Source organism: Coregonus clupeaformis, chromosome 17, assembly GCF_020615455.1.
Source record: "Coregonus clupeaformis isolate EN_2021a chromosome 17, ASM2061545v1, whole genome shotgun sequence".
NCBI lineage: Eukaryota > Metazoa > Chordata > Actinopteri > Salmoniformes > Salmonidae > Coregonus > Coregonus clupeaformis.
In genome coordinates this window covers 5,584,730-5,604,971 of record NC_059208.1, presented here as the reverse complement: position 1 = coordinate 5,604,971, position 20,242 = coordinate 5,584,730, and the positions used below count along the sequence as shown (strand labels likewise).

The window sequence follows — 20,242 nt, the reverse complement described above, 5'->3', positions numbered from 1 at the left end:
TGACTTGAACATTTTGAGTTTAATAAACAAATATAAAACAGGCACATGTGTGATCCTCCTTCCAAGCCTCTCACCATCACATCACCAGCATAGCCTAAATAATATTTATTATAGATAACTGTTTGTGCGAATCAATGTGCGAATTACTGTGATCAGGCCCTCATGTGGCTTTAGATCAGTGGTAGCAACTCTACTAGTTGTCACCAGGAGTAGATGCATGATTTATACATTACATAATCTTACATCATATCAGGTAGAGCCCATCAAGAGATGTCCCCAGAGCTTTCAAGTGGAACAAAACAATGTTTGAGTGGAAAACAAAACAGCATGATGTTTCATCTTCCATTTGATTTTTTTAGCATCTTGTTTACATGATCATCCCAACTTCAACTTCTCTTTAACATGCTGTGTATGAAACTCAAACTGACACATTTATTTAAACACAAATGGATGCTAGCTGTTCCTTCCATTGATCAAAGTATTTTAATCGACTTAAATTAATGTTCTGTGGAACTCAGTGAAAGTAGAGAGGACCTCTGTCATCAGAGCCACCGGAAGCTGTCTGATTGTCGTCGCTTCAGTCTTGTGTTTCCTGTTTACGGGCGGGAAGAGCGAAAGAAGCTGAACTATCGGTCTGTGTTCTTGCGTCGTTGTGTTTTCAAACATCAGCGGCACGTTTGTTTTTGTTTCTTAACTCCGTTTCAATAATTTATGATAAACCGAATTCTACGCGACTTGGATATATATCTTTGCTTGATCTGTGCCTACAGTTTAAAGGGATTTGAAGCACGAAACCGATGGAGGAGCCCGCAGATTCCGGCGGTGGCGGGGCAGCACAGGGCCCCACGGCGCAAGTGGCGGAGATTCGCTGCCCAATAGCAGCGCGTCCTATGCGGCTGCTGGAATGGAAAGTCAAACCCGGGTCCCTCGTCAATGTGGACTCGGTGTTGGCATTATGTGCTCCCATCCCGCCGGAGAAAGAGGCCGGGTCCCATCCACCAGAACAGCCCAATCGGCTGTCAGAGAAGAAGCTGAAATCGGACCGAGCTGGAGTGGTGAAAGAGCTATGCTGTCAACTTGGACAAGTCATATCGCCTGGGTGAGTCTGCAAGCTAACCAACGTTAGCTATATAGCTTATGTTGCCTATGTCAGCAATGTTTTATACTGTGTTGTGTACTATGTTCGTTAGCTAATGTTGTTACTCATGGACCAGATTCGTAGTAGCATAGCTAACTAGCCTAGCTAATAAATGCTAACGTTAGCTAGTTATGCTAACCCAGTGCGTGTGCTGGAGCGCCAATCTCTACAACAGCTGGATGGAGCATGTAAACGGGCGAGTTCGTTTTACATGGCTCGGTGCCCTGGGTAGGCAGAGTTTGTACATTTTAGTCCATTCCATTGGTCCTTAAGTGGAATATCCACCCACAACAGGCACCGGGCCATGCAAAAAAAACGAACCCAATATTGTAGTACCACGCACATGACATCATCCAGATGATATCGAGTCGTCGAATTTGCACGCTCGAGCGCTTTTGGGGGAACAAGAACTAAGAATACTTTGTTCCACTTGAGCCTCAGAAAAGATTTTGGTGTTATGAATTTGTGTAACAAACAACAAAAACTTACCCAATTGTCATACTTGAGTAAAAGTAAAGATACCTTAATAGAAAATGACTCAAGTGAAAGTCACACAGTAAAATACTGCTTGAGTAAAAGTATTTGGTTTTAAATATACTTAAGTATCAAACTTAAAATTATAAATAATTTCAAATTCCTTATATTAAGCAAACCAGACGGCACGATATTTTTGTTTTAAGAAAATTACGGCAAGCCAGCAGCACACTCCAACACTTAGACAATCATTTACAAACACAGCATTCGTGTTTAGTGAGTCCGCCAGATCAGAGTCTGTAGGGATTACCAGGGATGTTCTCTTGATAAGCACGTACATTTGACCATTTTCCTGTCCTTCTAAGCATTTCAAAATGAACGAGTACTTTTGGGTTTCAGGGAAAATGTATGGAGTAAAAAGTACATTATTTTCTTTAGGAATGTAGTGGAGTAAAAGTTGTCAAATATAAATGATAAAGTACAGATACCCGCAACAACTACTTAAGTAGTACTTTAAATTACTTTACACCACTGTATAATAACATGACAACATTTATGGACAACTGAAAATGGCCAAATATTAACTTAGAGCTGAAGAAGACACCCCTTCTTGTTGCAGTTTTTAAAGTTTGAACGTGTCAGTAGAGTTGTCATTCTGATTTTGTAGTTCTGAAACTTATGACAGTTTATGCCCTGGTGCTTTTCAATATGGAGGCACTACTGTAGTGTCTTATAGAGAAGTGTGAGGGGAAGTTGTGTTTATGTTTAGATATAGACCTACACATGTTGGAGAGACAGTTGCCATTCTATCAGGCACCTGCACTGTAAAGCCCCTTTTTAATGGTGTTACACATGATTTGTTTTGTGTTTTGTGTTGTAATTTCAGATAATGTCCATAATAAATATATATACAGCACCAGTCAAAGTTTGGACACCTACTCATTCAAGGGTTTTTCTTTATTTTTACTATTTTCTACATTGTGGGATAATAGTGAAGACATAAACTATGAAATAACACATATGGAATCATGTAGTTACCAAAAAAGTGTTACACAAATCAAAATATATTTTATATTTGAGATTCTGCAAAGTAGCCACCCTTTGCCTTGATGACAGCTTTGCATACTCTTGGCATTCTCTCAATCAGCTTCACCTGGAATGCTTTTCCAACAGTCTTGAAGGATTTCCCACATATGCTGAGCACTTGTTGGCTGCTTTTCCTTCACTCTGCGGTCCAACTCATCCCAAACCATCTCAATTGGGTTGAGGTCGGGTGATTGTGGAGGCCAGGTCATCTGATACAGCACTCCATCACTCTCCTTCTTGGTCAAATAGCCCTTACACAGCCTGGAGGTGTGTTTTGGGTCATTGTCCTGTTGAAAAAGAAATGATAGGCCCACTAAGCGCAAACCAGATGGGATGGCGTATCGCTGCAGAATGCTGTGGTAGCCATGCTGGTTAAGTGTGCCTTGAATTCTAAATAAATCACCAACAGTGTCACCAGCAAAGCACACCCACACCATCACACCACCTCCTCCATGCTTCACGGTGGGAATCACACATGCGGAGATAATCCGTTCACCTACTCTGCGTCTCACAAAGACACGGCGGTTGGAACCAAAAATCTCACATTTGGACTCATCAGACCAAAGGACTGATTTCCACCAATCTAATGTCAATTGCTTGTGTTTCTTGGCCCAAGCAAGTCTCTTCTTCTTATTGGTGTAGTGGTTTCTTTGCAGAAATTCAACCATGAAGGCCTGAATTTTATTTTATTTTATTATTTTTATTTAAATGTAACCTTTATTTAACTAGGCAAGTCAGTTAAGAACAAATTCTTATTTACAATGACGGCCTACACCGGCCTAACCCCCGGACGACGCTGGGCCAATTGTGCGCTGCCCTATGGGACTCGCAATCACGTCCGGTTGTGATACAGCCTGGAATCGAACCAGGGGGTCTGTAGTGACGCCTCAAGCACTGAGATGCAGTGCCTTAGACCGCTGCGCCACTCGGGAGCCCTTATCACGCAGTATCCTCTTAACAGTTGATGTTGAGATGTGTCTGTTACTTGAACTCTGTGAAGCATTTATTTGGGCTGCAATTTCTGAGGCTGGTAACTAATTAACTTATCCTCTGCAGCAGTGGTAACTCTAGCTCTTCCTTTCCTGTGGCAGTCCTCATGAGAGTCAGTTTCATCATAGCGCTTGATGGTTTTTGCGACTGCACTTGAAGAAACGTTCAATGTTCTTGAAATGTTCCGCATTGACTGACCTTCATGTCTTAAAGTAATGATGAACTGTCGTTTCTCTTTGCTTATTTGAGCTGTTCTTGCCATAATATGGACTTGGTCTTTTACCAAATAGGGCTATCTTCTATATACGCCCCTACCTTGTCACAACACAACTGATTGGCTCAAACGCATTAAGAAGGAAAGAAATTCCACAAATTCACTTTTAACAAGGCACACCTGTTAATTGAAATGCATTCCAGGTGACTACCTCATGAAGCTGGTTGAGAGAATGCCAAGAGTGTGCAAAGCTGTCATCAAAGCAAAGGGTGGCTACTTTGAAGAATCTCAAATATAAAATATATTTTGATTTGTTTAACACTTTTTTGGTTACTGCATGATTCCATATGTTATTTCATAGTTGTGATGTCTTCACTATTATTCTACAATGTAGAAAATAGTAAAAATAAAGACAAACCCTTGAATGAGTAGGCGTGTCCAAACTTTTGACTTGTACTGTATATATATGGCGCAAATAGTGTAATGATAGTGTTTCACAGTATTACTTACCTGCCAGTGTTGTGATTGGCTGTGATATTCACCTATTGATTTCTCCTGACGGAGCAGCTACTGTTGTCAAACTGGGAAAGCTGTTCTGACTTTGTGGCTGTGTTAACTACTGGAAATTGCTCTTTCATTTCTTGGTTGCTAAAATTGTACACCGTTAGCTCAATTTCAGTTTTTGAAAAAATAAGCGCGGCATAGTGTAAGGAATCATTGTACCATCTATGATTCAAACAGAGGTTTTGGTCCACCAGCTTCAAACAGCTGTAAAAATGATATTCTTTGTTTAGATTGTACAATTATCAAATTGAGCAAACAGTGTAGAATTTTCTCAACCAGGAAATGAGCAACAACAGTACAATAGGAACTGATTAACAACAGTACAACCAAGCTCATATCCGCATCAGAGGTGTAGTGGAGCGCATGTTTGGTGTATGGAAGAGTAATTTCCAGTCTCTCAGAAACACATTACGCTTTCAACCAAGAAGATGCTGCATTGTCATAATTGCAACAGCAGTGCTTCACAATTAACTCAAACAGCATGGTTTTAATTCACTAATGGAAATGTCAGGACCCGAACTGGTTTGAGAAGAACATTGGTGCTGCTTCATGTTTCTCTCCTCCTCCTTCATAGCCAATTCAACATGAAGGATTTGCATCTTCATATAATGCTCCTCTTTTAAACACATTCAGTTTGCTTTCATGAAATTCCATGGCCAGTTTCTCCTGCATGCTCAGCCACTTTGTCTTTGTCCTCCGGCCTGGGTTAGTGACACAATCTTCCCTCCTGGCTGCTGCAGACGTAGCGGGCTGAACTTCATCCTGTCTTATCCCCTCCAAGCTATGGTAGTCATCTGCCTCTAGAAAATGATTACATTGCTGCATTTAAAGAACATTATTTATTAAAGAGTTGAGTTCATTACATAATTTGTATTATGGGAGTACAAGAGATGACTGACAACATTACATATTCCCTGCAGTGCTGGGATGGCACATGTTGAATGAATGTGTCCTACCAAATAAGGATTGGAACTGGGGGTCCGCCACCTGTCTTGAAATGCTCCCTACAAGCAACAGCATTTGTCTTCTTTAAGTAGATTTTTATGTTTTTCCACAGGACCTTAGAATGACAAGATGATATAGAAATGATATTAGTAATTATGTATGATATTGTTTGTGTTACATTTCTGCCACACATACATTTAGGCCCCACTGTGTTGTGACTCAGATTTGTAAAAGTGGGCCAACAATAAATACAGTGTCTTACCTGAAATTGTTGTAGCGTCCTTTTGGTTTACTTTTTCATTTGAGTTGAATTCATTACCAATGGTAGTCCAGGCATTCTTTTTCTTGTTTTCTGTTGATGAATCATGCTGTTTGTTCTCGATAATTGGGTGGTTTGACACAATTTGCTTCAAGAGGGTTTTTTCAAAGTCACTGAAATGATTTGAAAATTGTATTTTACCTCCGTCCATTGTTTGGTTTAGGTGACTTGCTCCAATTCCACACAATGCTTATGTATTAGTGTCCCATCCCTGGTTTTTAAAGCGTCCTCAGTGCACATCATTAATCTAATTAGGCTTCACAAAGATTAATTGCTTAGTCCGTACTTACCTTAGTCTGGGACTCCCTAGTCTAGAACTAATTAATCTGAATTTAAGCAATGTCTCAGAAAGCCATTTTTTAAATCTGGATTAATTTAAGTAAAATTAGCCTATTCCTGATTTAACTTAAACTCTGTCAGGGAAACGGCCCATAAAACTCTTAGCTTTTCTACTAAGTTACTAAGCTAACATATGGAATTGTTTTAAGTTGTCCATACCATGGATCATTTAGCTATTTGATTTTGAACTTTAGGACCTCTGTAGGTATCCCAAGAAAATACAAAAAAAATCTTGAATTTGGCCTTTACAACTATAGCCCAAAGAAATGCATTGCATAACACATTCATAAATGGCAAAACAGACAGTTAAAAAATAAGGAATAAGGTTTTGAAGTGTCTGTCCTATATCTAGGAGATCTAAGAAAGCTCAGGAAATAATTTGGGTTTTTTGGACAACGGAGAACACTGTGTTCGTGAGAGTCTCATCTTTGTGGTATATTTCGTGAGAATAAAATTTTTGGGGATGTCTCCTGGTCTGATCAACAGCGCTGTAGCTCGGCCACTTCCACAGGTGCATCAATAGACTCTTAAGGATTTTAAGGGGGAAACCCATTATGCTGCTGTCTGAAGTGCCTCTTCTCTTCCAGTGGTGTGATTGTCAGAGTAAAAGAATGCAGCCATCCCATCGTGATGAAGGGGCTGTGTGCTGAATGTGGCCAGGACCTCACACAGTAAGTACACACACACACAAACCTATTCCATGCTACAATTTCAATTGGCATATTCACAAAAAATTTAAATAGGCCTAACTCTTAGTTGTAGGTTACCTCTTATCCATTGAAGATGCATTGCTAAGTAGATTTTTCTCGCTCTCTCTTTCTCAGGATGCAGACCAATAATGGGAGGCAGCAGGCTCTCATCTCCACGGCAAATGTTTCCATGGTGCACAGTGTCCCCGAGTTGATGGTCAGCTCTGAGGTGAGGCTCGGGGTGTCATGGCACTAGAAGATGAGTTTCCTCTGACGATAATGTGACATTGTAGAAATACCTCTGTGTCGTTGGAATGCAACTTTTCAATGTAGTAGAGACAGTTTTGTTGAAGCCATGGCCCCCTTTTTATGAATGCCGGGTCTGTGTGATTTGCCCATCACACAGCAAGCAGAGCAGCTGGGCAGAGAGGACCAGCAGAGACTCCACAGGAACAAGAAGCTGGTTCTGATGGTTGATCTGGACCAGACCCTGATCCACACCACCGAGCATCACTGCCAGCGCATGTCCAACAAGGTATGTGTATCTGAAATCCTTTTCGCTGGCCTATGAAAATAGGTTGTTTGGTATTTCTATGCCCCAGGCTTTGCTGAGGGTTTGGTATTGAAAAGAGTAGATAATAAACCACTGGTGGTTATGTAGCTAGAACAAACCAATGATGGTTTTGCCCATGCCTCTGCTCTTGTTCCACAGGGAATCTTCCACTTCCAGCTGGGGCGGGGGGAGCCCATGTTACACACGCGACTGCGTCCGCACTGCAAAGACTTCCTGGAGAAGATCGCCAAGCTCTACGAGCTGCATGTCTTTACCTTCGGAAGCCGCCTCTACGCACACACCATCGCAGGTACACACACACACACTAGCAGGTACATAACATTCTCTGATAATTATCCCTATGTTGAATCACTATATAATTAGATTTACAGTAAGTAATGCAAAAAGTATCAAAAGTGTAAAAAAACAAAACAACAACAATCGCATACATGCCAAAAGTGTGAGTGCACAGACTCTAAATGCCAGGTGAATTGAAACACACGTAATCATCTAGGAGAGGGAAAGGAAAAGGTGGATACCTGGTCACTTGTACAACTGAATGCATTCTACTGAAATGTGTCTTCCACATTTAACCCAACCCCTCTGAATCGAATCCTTGAGCTAAGGTAAACATCTGTCATTCTGCCCCTGAGCAAGACAGTTAACCCACTGTTCCCAGGCCCTAGATCCTCTGTAAAATCACTACCTAATTATAGATCTAGACTTAATGCCTGAGTGCTGTCTGCATTATAGGTGAGAATTTTAATCAATACACTCCCCAGATTGAGAAGTTAGACACCAAACAAGACTAACAGACATGCCTCAATGTGATTGGTCTCAGCATTTTGGAGGCAAATCCTGAGCTTGAAGTCTGAGTGGCCACTAGAGGGCAGCATTTACCTTCAGTTTGTGTCTTAGGTTCATTCTGTACTCAGATTTTCTGGGGATGCGTCCCAAATGTCACCATATCCCCTAGATAATAGGGAGGTGCATCTTTCCCTTTCAAGACGATTCGATATCTATCTAGATACATGGGCTCCGATACGATATAGGAACGATTCGGTTTGATTAGAAGAACGAATCAGTGTGATAATATTCGATGCACTAACATTTGTTGCATAAACACATTCGTTTTCCATTCTAAATTAAAACCGACCGCGTCGCACACTTCTCTGTTGGCTCCTGCGGGTAACTCGGTAGTCCCGCTGTAATACAGTGCTCTACTGTAGTTGTTTTCCAACAGCAAGGCTCAGATAAATCTCACTTTACAGTAAATTATAATGCACGTTTGAGCATTTTATAAATCTAATTATCCGCATATGGCCCGTCAAAGTTTGGAGACGATCTTTCGCTACCAATTAGAAGTTATTCTATACTGAACGTTGGAAGCGAATGAATAGGTAATGTAGTACTTAGTCTGTGGAGCAGAGAGGTCACTGTGTATCTGACTGTTTCTCCAGGTAGATAGGTTTGTTGTTGTGTGCTTTGGTAGACGCCTGCCCACCTGTCTGCTCTCTCTTCTCTGTGGTTTAATAGCAGCCAGGTAGCGAGGTGTTTGTTGTGCAGTGGGGATGTAGCTGCTCCATCAAACCAGTCTTTGTTGCTCCTCCAGACACGTATTATTGTACAGCTTCTAAAGAGGAACTGATAAGACCCAGCCTGCATTTAGTTCTCATCTCAAAGCCTTGATGTTTTAATGAGCCCACTGAGTATACAGAGACGCCCCCCCACACACACACACCGATGCCAGCAATTTCGTTTGAGATCAAATTGAAAACCTCCAGATAAAGGCACAGCAAAGGGAGAGAACTTGAGAATTGGCTCTAAATGGACTCAAAAGCTTTGTTGTACAGCTACTCTGTGTAGCGCCAGATGGCTGGAGAGTAATGGAGATTGTCTGTTTGGCAAAACGGCACCTTCAATTTGCTGAATACATCCTACTTTTCCACAGTGGTCTTTTAAATAGGATGTTTAATGCAGTTGAGTCTGCTCTCTGCTGCGGCCCAGCGTGCGGAACCGAACCCCCTGCCACACTATTAACCAAGCTCTCTCTCTCTCTCTGTCTCTCTCATAATTTATTGAGTCCATTTTAAGATGCTTTTCTTGTCGCCTGTTTCTGTGACTGCAGGCTTCCTGGACCCTGAGATGAAGCTGTTCTCTCACAGGATCCTGTCCAGAGACGAATGCATCGACCCCTTCTCCAAGACAGGGAACCTAAGGTGAGACCTGGGTCTCTGTCTCTTTGGCAGAGCTGGTAGCACATACCGCTTTGAAGCCCACACATCACACTTTGACACTCATACCAATAGCAATTTCAGCCAGGACGTTTAAGAAGAATCTGTCCAATATGAAAAGGACATAGCTGATATGTTATCTTTCATTTCGACACTTTGGAGAAAAGGCATTAATTCACTCAAGGGAGATATCCTGTGGAATTGGGAGAAATGTATTTCCGCTCAGCCACTACTGCTGAAGAATTCAACAGAGGGAATTCCTGTAATGATTGGAACTACTAGACCTTAGTGTTGATTAAAACCTGGCAGCAGTCAAGTCATCTGAAGTCACTTTTTTGCCCCCTCAGACAATACAGCACTATAAAACTGAGCCTTCCAGCTCTAGCATGACAGTGCTAGAGATGAGCAGAGGGAAAATAGCCATGCAGTATTTCTTCTAATCAGTGACTCCTGTTATAGGAAGCGTACTAGAACACCGTTCTCAAAGTCCTAATGGTAGAAACTGTGGTTCTTGTATAGTTATGATGTTCAGATAATTATTGGTAAGAGTGAGAGCCAGAATTCAGTTCTACCCTGGAGGCGTAGTCCTTCCCAAATGGCAGCATGTTCCCTTTAAATGACTTTTGACCAGGGCCCATAGGTTATAGGCTGCCATTTGGGACGTAGCCTCGGGCTGGGTAATGATCGAGAGAGAGCATAGCATTTTGCTCTGTTACTGTGGGACTTTGTTATTCCCTAAAGACACACTGCCTAAGGAGTTACACATGTAGAGGAGAGGAGAGGGAGTGCCAGTTTAACTTATATCTAACTCTCTCTCGTGCTCTCTTTGTCTCTCGCTCTCTCTCAGGAATCTGTTCCCATGTGGGGACTCGATGGTGTGTATTATAGATGATCGGGAGGATGTGTGGAAGTTTGCTCCTAACTTGATCACTGTGAAGAAATACATCTACTTCCAGGGGACAGGAGACATCAACGCCCCACCCGGGTCTAAAGAGGCTCAGCAGGGAAGGAAAGGTATGGTATATAGGGTCTGAAGACGATGAGCTTAACATGGTACAGTGGACATTGTTGTGAAGTGGTCAATAAATGATAAAGCACAGTGATCTATTAAAACAACTCTTATAAGGGCATTCAGTGCTTTGTCAGTGTTACAAACACTAAACAAAAAAATACTTCAAACTTAAACCCTCTGGTGACCAAAGTTCAGAGAGGAAGAGGAGGAAGTGGTTTGATGAGCACTTAAGGGATGTGATCTCATCCTGGTACTCTGGCTGCAAATGAAGTTCTGGCCACAAGATACCCCTCATCACGTCTCACTGTTTTGATTTCATTTGCATCAACCAATGCACCACTTTCCTTTGTGGCAGACTGCAGCTCCGCAGTGGGAGGGTGAAGCTTTTAAGAGAAATGTTTGTGATTAGTTTTAAGTTTGGTAGTTGTGATGTGTTAAGTTATGATCCTCTCAACACCGAGGGAGAGAGAGTGAGGTGACTGGGGAACACTTGGCAATCTTTCTGTGAGAATACCGTTAAAATCTAACTTTAGAACCTTTTTAGAACAGTCAGGAAAAGTATCTATCCCAAAGGCCAGGGTTGAGCAGAATCCAAATGCTTTTTATCAGCTTTCTGAATTAATCGATCTGATCTGTTATAAAGATGGAATTAGAGCGACCAAGCCTTAACAAAACCCAATCATCAACACTGTATTCATACTCCGACACCAAGCCTGGGTAGCCATAATGAGATGGGTTCATCTGAACCGTTATTACCATCTCAGGCTTAGTCTCAGGAGGGAGTAGAGAAGGCATTGGGTTCTTTTCTCACAGAGAGCCTCTCATAGAGGAGATCTGTACAGAGATTTTTTGATTAGCGGTAGCGTTAAAGAGGACAAGCAACAAAGGAGGGAGAGTGCTTCTATGGGCTCCCAGGATGAGAATGACACACACACAGGCTGTTAGATCAATTAGGGAAGTGCTGCTGATTTCTGTGACATCACATGGACTAGGGTTGAATATTTTTCCTGTATTTTACAAATGTTCCATCCCGAGAATAAGTTACTTTTCTCCCGGGTAACCCGGTATTTTCCGCCAAAACAGGAAGTGTCATTCAAAAGCATTATAAAGCATATAAATACACTATATATACAAAAGTATGTGGACATCCCTTCAAATTAGTGGATTCAGCTATTTCGGCCACACCCATTGCTGACAGGTGTATAAAATTGAGCACACAGTCAAACAATCTCCATAGACAAACATTGGCAATAGAATGGCCTTACCGAAGAGCTCAGTGACTTTCAACGTGGCACCGTCATAGGATGCCATCTTTCAACAAGTCAGTTTGTCAAATTTCTGCCCTGCTAGAGCTGCGCCGGTCAACTGTAAGTGCTGTTATTGTGAAGTGGAAACGTCTAGGAGCAACAACGGCTCAGCCGCGAAGTGGTAGGCCACACAAGCTCACAGAACGGGACCGCCGAGTGCTGAAGCGCGTAGTGCGTAAAAATAATCTGCCCTCAGTTGCAACACTCGCTACCGAGTTCCAAACTGCCTCTGGAAGCAACGTCGGCACAAGAGCTGTTCGTTGGGAGCGTCATGAAATGGGTTTCCATGCCCGAGCAGCCGCACACAAGACTAAGATCACCATGTGTAATGCCAAGTGTCGGCTCGAGTTGTGTAAAGCTTGCCGCCATTGGACTCGAGCAATGGAAACGTGTTTTCTGGAATGATGAATCATGCTTCACCATCTGGCAGTCTGACGGACGTATCTGGGTTTGGCGGATGTCAGGAGAAAGCTACCTGCCCCAATGCATAGTGCCAACTGTAAAGTTTGGTGGAGGAGGAATAATGGTCTGGGGCTGTTTTTCATGGTTCGGTCCAGGCCCCTTAGCTCCAGTGAAGGGGGGAGGGGGGTGTTTCACTGGCCGACTGGGTTTGCAGGGACTTCACCCATCCAGGAGCAGTGCTGGTCTCTATGGAAACAAAGCCGAAGGAAAGAAATTCAGATGTTTTTAGAGATGACTTCCACAGGTTTATTGGGATGAATTACTTCAGAATCTCCGGGTGAACCAGATTCAAGTCACTTCAGGCTACATTTATTTTCTCTCTCATCACACCCCAACAAGTCTTGCATCAGCAGGAACCCCGATGCAGAGAGAGGAATTCATTAAGTTGTGGTATTTAACGCATCGCTGAGGCCCTAAATTAGATGCTTCTCTTTAAAGGATTGTTTATCAAGGTTCACTAAATGACATTAAATACAGCGCAATTAGCTGTGGAATGTCGACAAAGAAAAAAACAAACAGGTTGGATATACAGTGAGGGGGGAAAAAGTATTTGATCCCCTGCTGATTTTGTACGTTTGCCCACTGACAAAGACATGATCAGTCTATAATTTTAATGGTAGGTTTATTTGAACAGTGAGAGACAGAATAACAACAAAAAAATCCAGAAAAACTTATGTCAAAAATGTTATAAATTGATTTGCATTTTAATGAGGGAAATAAGTATTTGACCCCCTCTCAATCAGAAAGATTTCTGGCTCCCAGGTGTCTTTTATACAGGTAATTAGCTGAGAGTGCTCCTAATCTCAGTTTGTTTCCTGTATAAAAGACACCTGTCCACAGAAGCAATCAATCAATCAGATTCCAAACTCTCCACCATGGCCAAGACCAAAGCGCTCTCCAAGGATGTCAGGGACAAGATTGTAGACCTACACAAGGCTGGAATGGGCTACAAGACCATCGCCAAGCAGCTTGGTGAGAAGATGACAACAGTTGGTGCGATTATTCGCAAATGGAAGAAACACAAAATAACTGTCAATCTCCCTCGGCCTGGGGCTCCATGCAAGATCTCACCTCGTGGAGTTGCAATGATCATGAGAACGGTGAGGAATCAGCCCAGAACTACATAGGAGGATCTTGTCAATGATCTCAAGGCAGCTGGGACCATAGTCACCAAGAAAACAATTGGTAACACACTACGCCGTGAAGGACTGAAATCCTGCAGTGCCCGCAAGGTCCCCCTGCTCAAGAAAGCACATATACAGGCCCGTCTGAAGTTTGCCAATGAACATCTGAATGATTCAGAGGAGAACTGGGTGAAAGTGTTGTGGTCAGATGAGACCAAAATGGAGCTCTTTGGCATCAACTCAACTCGCCGTGTTTGGGGGAGAAGGAATGCTGCCTATGACCCCAAGAACACCATCCCCACCGTCAAACATGGAGGTGGAAACATTATGCTTAGGGGGTGTTTTTCTGCTAAGGGGACAGGACAACTTCACCGCATCAAAGGGACGATGGACAGGGCCATGTACCGTCAAATCTTGGGTGAGAACCTCCTTCCCTCAGCCAGGGCATTGAAAATGGGTCGTGGATGGGTATTCCAGCATGACAATGACCCAAAACACAGGGCCAAGGCAACAAAGGAGTGGCTCAAGAGGAAGCACATTAAGGTCCTGGAGTGGCCTAGCCAGTCTCCAGACCTTAATCCCATAGAAAATCTGTGGAGGGAGCTGAAGGTTCGAGTTGCCAAACGTCAGGCTCGAAACCTTAATGACTTGGAGAAGATATGCAAAGAGGAGTGGAACAAAATCCCTCCTGAGATGTGCAAACCTGGTGGCCAACTACAAGAAATGTCTGACCTCTGTGATTGCCAACAAGGGTTTTGCCACCAAGTACTAAGTCATGTTTTGCAGAGGGGTCAAACACTTATTTCCCTCATTAAAATGCAAATCAATTTATAACATTTTTGACATACGTTTTTCTGGATTTTTTTGTTGTTATTCTGTCTCTCACTGTTCAAATAAACCTACCATTAAAATTATAGACTGGTCTTTGTCATTGGGCAAACGTACAAAATCAGCAGGGGATCAAATAGTTTTTTCCCTCTCTGTACTTGGTAAAACTTCCTGTGATTAATCTTTCATGGGCCATTGACTTTGTTTATGACAACAGAAAAAGGACAATTAATTCTGCAGCAATAATGTCTTGTTTTAATCTTCTTATTCCAACACAGATTTTTACATCAGTATAACCACAGCTTCAGCTGATGAAACAATCCCCTAAAATGTGGCACTTTCCAATGGCACCTTCAAGTCTTAAAACTGACAGAATGCAGCTCTGCGTAGCGAGGGTTAAATAATTAATACAAAGCCAAATTAGATCTCAGTGAACTACTGTCAGCCACAATACTCCTCTTCATGATGCATCATCACACTAAAACTTTAATCAGTTTAATTCACGAGAATGTTCTGAACCTCAAAACAGGAAACATTGTGACTATTGGTGGATAAGAGTAAAACAAACTCTTACGAAACCTTTTGAGAAACTATACACACACTGAACAAAATTATAAATTCAATTTACAGCAATTTCAAAGCTTTTACTGAGTTAGTTCATATAAGGAAATCAGTCAATTGAAATGAATAAATAAGGCCGTAATCTATGGATTTCACATGACTGGGAATACAGATATGCATCAATTGGTCACAGATACAGTACCAGTCAAACGTTTTAAATAAGGTATTTCAGTTTTTTGTTGTAGTTTCTTTTGTGCAAAAATGTCAACCTGTTTTCACTTTGTCATTATGGGGCATTGTGTGTAGAATGATGAAGGAAAAAAATATATTTAATCGATTTTAGAACAAGGCTGTAATGTAACAAAATGTGGAAAAAGTGAAGTTGTCTGAATATATTCCGAATGCACTGTTTGTGTGTATGTACAGTGGGGAGAACAAGTATTTGATACACTGCCGATTTTGCAGGTTTTCCTACTTACAAAGCATGTAGAGGTCTGTAATTTTTATCATAGGTACACTTCAACTGTGAGAGACGGAATCTAAAACAAAAATCCAGAAAATCACATTTGTATGATTTTTAAGTAATTAATTTGCATTTTATTGCATGACATAAGTATTTGATCACCTACCAACCAGTAAGAATTCCGGCTCTCACAGACCTGTTAGTTTTTCTTTAAGAAGCCCTCCTGTTCTCCACTCATTACCTGTATTAACTGCACCTGTTTGAACTCGTTACCTGTATAAAAGACACCTGTCCACACACTCAATCAAACAGACTCCAGCCTCTCCACAATGGCCAAGACTAGAGAGCTGTGTAAGGACATCAGGGATAAAATTGTAGACCTGCACAAGGCTGGGATGGGCTACAGGACAATAGGCAAGCAGCTTGGTGAGAAGGCAACAACTGTTGGCGCAATTATTAGAAAATGGAAGAAGTTCAAGATGACGGTCAATCACCCTCGGTCTGGGGCTCCATGCAAGATCTCACCTTGTGGAGTTGCAATGATCATGAGAACGGTGAGGAATCAGCCCAGAACTACATGGGAGGATCTTGTCAATTATCTGAATGCAGCTGGGACCATAGTCACCAAGAAAACAATTGGTAACACACTACGCCGTGAAGGACTGAAATCCTGCAGCGCCCGCAAGGTCCACCTGCTCAAGAAAGCACATATACAGGGCCGTCTGAAGTTTGCCAATGAACATCTGAATGATTCAGTAAAGAACTGGGTGAAAGTGTTGTGGTCAGATGAGACCAACATCGAGCTCTTTGGCATCAACTCAACTCGCCGTGTTTGGAGGAGAAGGAATGCTGCCTATGACCCCAAGAACACCATCCCCACCGTCAAACATGGAGGTGGAAACATTATGCTTTGGGGGTGTTTTTCTGCTAAAGGGACAGGACAACTTCACCGCATCAAAGGGACGATGGACGGGGCCATGTACCGTCAAATCTTGGGTGAGAACCTCCTTCCCTCAGCCAGGGCATTGAAAATGGGTCGTGGATGGGTATTCCAGCATGACAATGACCCAAAACACACGACCAAGGCAACAAAGGAGTGGCTCAAGAAGAAGCACATTAAGGTCCTGGAGTGGCCTAGCCAGTCTCCAGACCTTAATCCCATAGAAAATCTGTGGAGGGAGCTGAAGGTTCGAGTTGCCAAACGTCAGCCTCGAAACCTTAATGACTTGGAGAAGATCTGCAAAGAGGAGTGGAACAAAATCCCTCCTGAGATGTGTGAAAACCTGGTGGCCAACTACAAGAAACGTCTGACCTCTGTGATTGCCAACAAGGGTTTTGCCACCAAGTACTAAGTCATGTTTTGCAGAGGGGTCAAACACTTATTTCCCTCATTTAAAATGCAAATCAATTTAACATTTTTGACATGCATTTTTCTGGATTTTTGTTGTTGTTATTCTGTCTCTCAATGTTCAAATAAAGCTACCATTAAAATTATAGACTGATCATGTCTTTGTCAGTGGGCAAATGTACAAAATCAGCTGGGGATCAAATACTTTTTTCCTTCACTGTACACTACCAAAAGTTTTAGAACACCTACTCATTCAAGGGTTTTTCTTTATTTTTACTATTTTCTACATTGTAGAATAATAGTGAAGAGATCAAAACTATGAAATAACACATATGCCGTCAGAACCGCCTCAATTCGTCAGGGCATGGACTTTACAAGGTGTCGAAAGCGTTGCACAGGGATGCGGGCCCATGTTGACTCCAATGCTTCCCACAGTTGTCAATTAGCTTTATGTCCTTTGGGTGGTGGACCATTTCTTGATTCACACAGGAAACTGTTGAGCGTGAAAAACCCAGTTGCATTGCAGTTCTTGACACAAGCCGGTGTCCCTGGCACCCACTACCATACCCCGTTCAAAGGCACAAATATTTTATCCTGCCCATTCACCTTCTGAATGGCACACATACAGTGGCAGTATTTAGTCAGCCACCAATTGTGCAAGTTCTCCCACTTAAAAAGATGAGAGAGGCCTGTAATTTTCATCATAGGTACACGTCAACTATGACAGACAAAATTAGAGAGAAAAAATCCAGAAAATCACATTGTAGTATTTTTTATGAATTTATTTGCAAATTATGGTGTAAAATAAGTATTTGGTCACCTACAAACAAGCAAGATTTCTGGCTCTCACAGACCTGTAACTTCTTCTTTAAGAGGCTCCTCTGTCCTCCACTCGTTACCTGTATTAATGGCACCTGTTTGAACTTGTTATCAGTATAAAAGACACCTGTCCACAACCTCAAACAGTCACACTCCAAACTCCACTATGGCCAAGACCAAAGAGCTGTCAAAGGGCACCAGAAACAAAATTGTAGACCTGCACCAGGCTGGGAAGACTGAATCTGCAATAGGTAATGTGACGTCACGAGAGGCTACACAGCTTTCAGCGGGATTGCTCAAGTAGTGCAAGGAGACAAGGTTCAAACAAAACAAGGATTTTATTAAAGGTCTTGGGAAACTAACGAAATTATAACACAACTCTGTTCTCTGGGGCTCTTTAAGGGTTAACAGTTCAGGGATGTCTCTTCCACGTCCAAAATCATAACTCTCCCTCGCTCAAATAACTTTTCCCCAGCCTTACTGTATTCCACGTTGCAGCTAGTGGCCAACCCAGCAAAACGTCCTTCCAAAGGTCCCACACGTATTTCCACAGGTGCATATATCCAAAGGTGAGTATTTCCCAAAGGTAAGTATCTCCAAATCCTTATATTCCTCATGGAAGTGGACGTGCAGCACTCTTGTCCTCCAGAGAGCCCAGGTTGGAGACTGTCTCTTCACCCCCCACACACTCCCTCAGTCTGTCTCTTCACTTCCCAAAACCTTCAGCTCATCAGCTCCTCATTTGTTTCAGCTGCGTGGGAAGATTGGCCATAGAGGGGTGGAGTTCCCGACCATACCAGCAGATGGAGCCATAGCTGTCTGGGTTTGCAGCCACCTCAGGGGGATGTAACGTCCCTCCAGGACACAGCCTCTCGTGACATCACAGTAAGCAGCTTGGTTTGAAGAAATCAACTGTGGGAGCAATTATTAGGAAATGGAAGACATACAAGACCACTGATAATCTCCCTCGATCTGGGGCTCCACGCAAGATCTCACCCCGTGGGGTCAAAATGATCACAAGAACGGTGAGCAAAAATCCCAGAACCACACGGGGGGACCTAGTGAATGACCTGCAGAGAGCTGGGACCAAAGTAACAAAGCCTACCATCAGTAACACACTACGCCGCCAGGGACTCAAATCCTGCAGTGCCAGACGTGTCCCCCTGCTTAAGCCAGTACATGTCCAGGCCCGTCTGAAGTTTGCTAGAGTACATTTGGATGATCCAGAAGAGGATTGGGATTTGTCAGATGAAACCAAAATAGAACTTTTTGGTAAAAACTCAACTCGTTGTGTTTGGAGGACAAAGAATGCTGAGTTGCATCCAAAGAACACCATACCTACTGTGAAGCATGGGGGTGGAAACATCATGCTTTGGGGCTGTTTTTCTGCAAAGGGACCAGGACGACTGATCCGTGTAAAGGAAAGAATGAATGGGGCCATGTATCGTGAGATTTTGAGTGAAAACCTCCTTCCATCAGCAAGGGCATTGAAGATGAAACGTGGCTGCGTCTTTCAGCATGACAATGATCCTAAACACACCGCCCGGGCAACGAAGGAGTGGCTTCGTAAGAAGCATTTCAAGGTCCTGGAGTGGCCTAGCCAGTCTCCAGATCTCAACCCCATAGAAAATCTTTGGAGGGAGTTGAAAGTCTGTGTTGCCCAGCGACAGCCCCAAAACATCACTGCTCTAGAGGAGATCTGCATGAAGGAATGGGCCAAAATACCAGCAACAGTGTGTGAAAACCTTGTGAAGACTTACAGAAAACGTTTGACCTGTGTCATTGCCAACAAAGGGTATATAACAAAGTATTGAGAAACTTTTGTTATTGACCAAATACTTATTTTCCACCATAATTTGCAAATAAATTCATAAAAAAATCCTACAATATGATTTTCTGGAAAAAAAATCTCATTTTGTCTGTCATAGTTGACATGTACCTATGATGAAAATTACAGGCCTCTCATCTTTTTAAGTGGGAGAACTTGCACAATTGGTGGCTGACTAAATACTTTTTTTCCCCACTGTACTCACGTGTGTGTATGTACAGTATATGATATAGGCTACTGCACTTTACGCACGACAGAAAAACATAAAAGCCCATAGATGTAGCTTGCTATATGTTTTCTTGGGTAAATAAATGAAACTAGCTCCAGTAGGCTAATCATTTTGAGTGTGAACTGTATTACTGTACTGTATTATACTGTATTATACTGTATTATATGGACTGGAATTACGCACATTGTTCAAACCATGATAAAGCAGGAGAGAACATGCGATTCTGGTGCAGCACATGCGGCCTACAAAGTTACAAGTATAGGCTAGCGAATTTGATTTTAATTTTGAAATATAATAGGTCCTATTTGTATATTTAGTAGGCTGACGCGTATATACCTTTCATAATATTTCCCCTAATGTTATTAGCCTTCCTCTTTCTCTCTCTATTGTTGCTTCATTCCTTCCTCGCTTTCAAATTAAATTAAATAAGTTTCGATGTCCTTATCTTCATCATTCTAATGACATCCTTGAATAATATTTGACTAGAATTAGATGCAGAAGGCTTTCACTTCCCTTCACGAAGATTGATTGAATGGTTATGGGTCAGAATAAATAATTATTTAACTGTTCTATTGGCTGCTCTATTTAACATTCAGCAAAAAAAAGCGCTTGTGGCCCTCTTCGAATATATTGGCCCAATAAAATGTCCAGCAAGCTATTCTAGTCTAGCTTTTCCTGCATAGGACTAAGGACCATTTTTTTTAAGGAAAGGCCAG

General features: G+C 42.3%; 1 protein-coding gene across 2 annotated transcripts in view; it reads left to right on the top strand.

Moving 5' to 3' along the window:
• Positions 1 to 602: 602 nt before the first annotated feature.
• The window catches only part of LOC121586516 (RNA polymerase II subunit A C-terminal domain phosphatase), a 111,761-nt gene continuing 92,121 nt past the window's right edge, over positions 603 to 20,242 (top strand). For both annotated transcript variants that reach the window (XM_041903254.2, XM_041903253.2), the window contains exons 1-7: positions 603 to 1,099; positions 6,657 to 6,740; positions 6,894 to 6,987; positions 7,165 to 7,293; positions 7,471 to 7,621; positions 9,440 to 9,530; positions 10,393 to 10,559. In XM_041903254.2, coding sequence (XP_041759188.2) covers positions 798 to 1,099; positions 6,657 to 6,740; positions 6,894 to 6,987; positions 7,165 to 7,293; positions 7,471 to 7,621; positions 9,440 to 9,530; positions 10,393 to 10,559 — 1,018 coding nt within the window. In that variant the 5' untranslated portion in view covers positions 603 to 797. The remainder of the gene's footprint in view (positions 1,100 to 6,656; positions 6,741 to 6,893; positions 6,988 to 7,164; positions 7,294 to 7,470; positions 7,622 to 9,439; positions 9,531 to 10,392; positions 10,560 to 20,242) is intronic.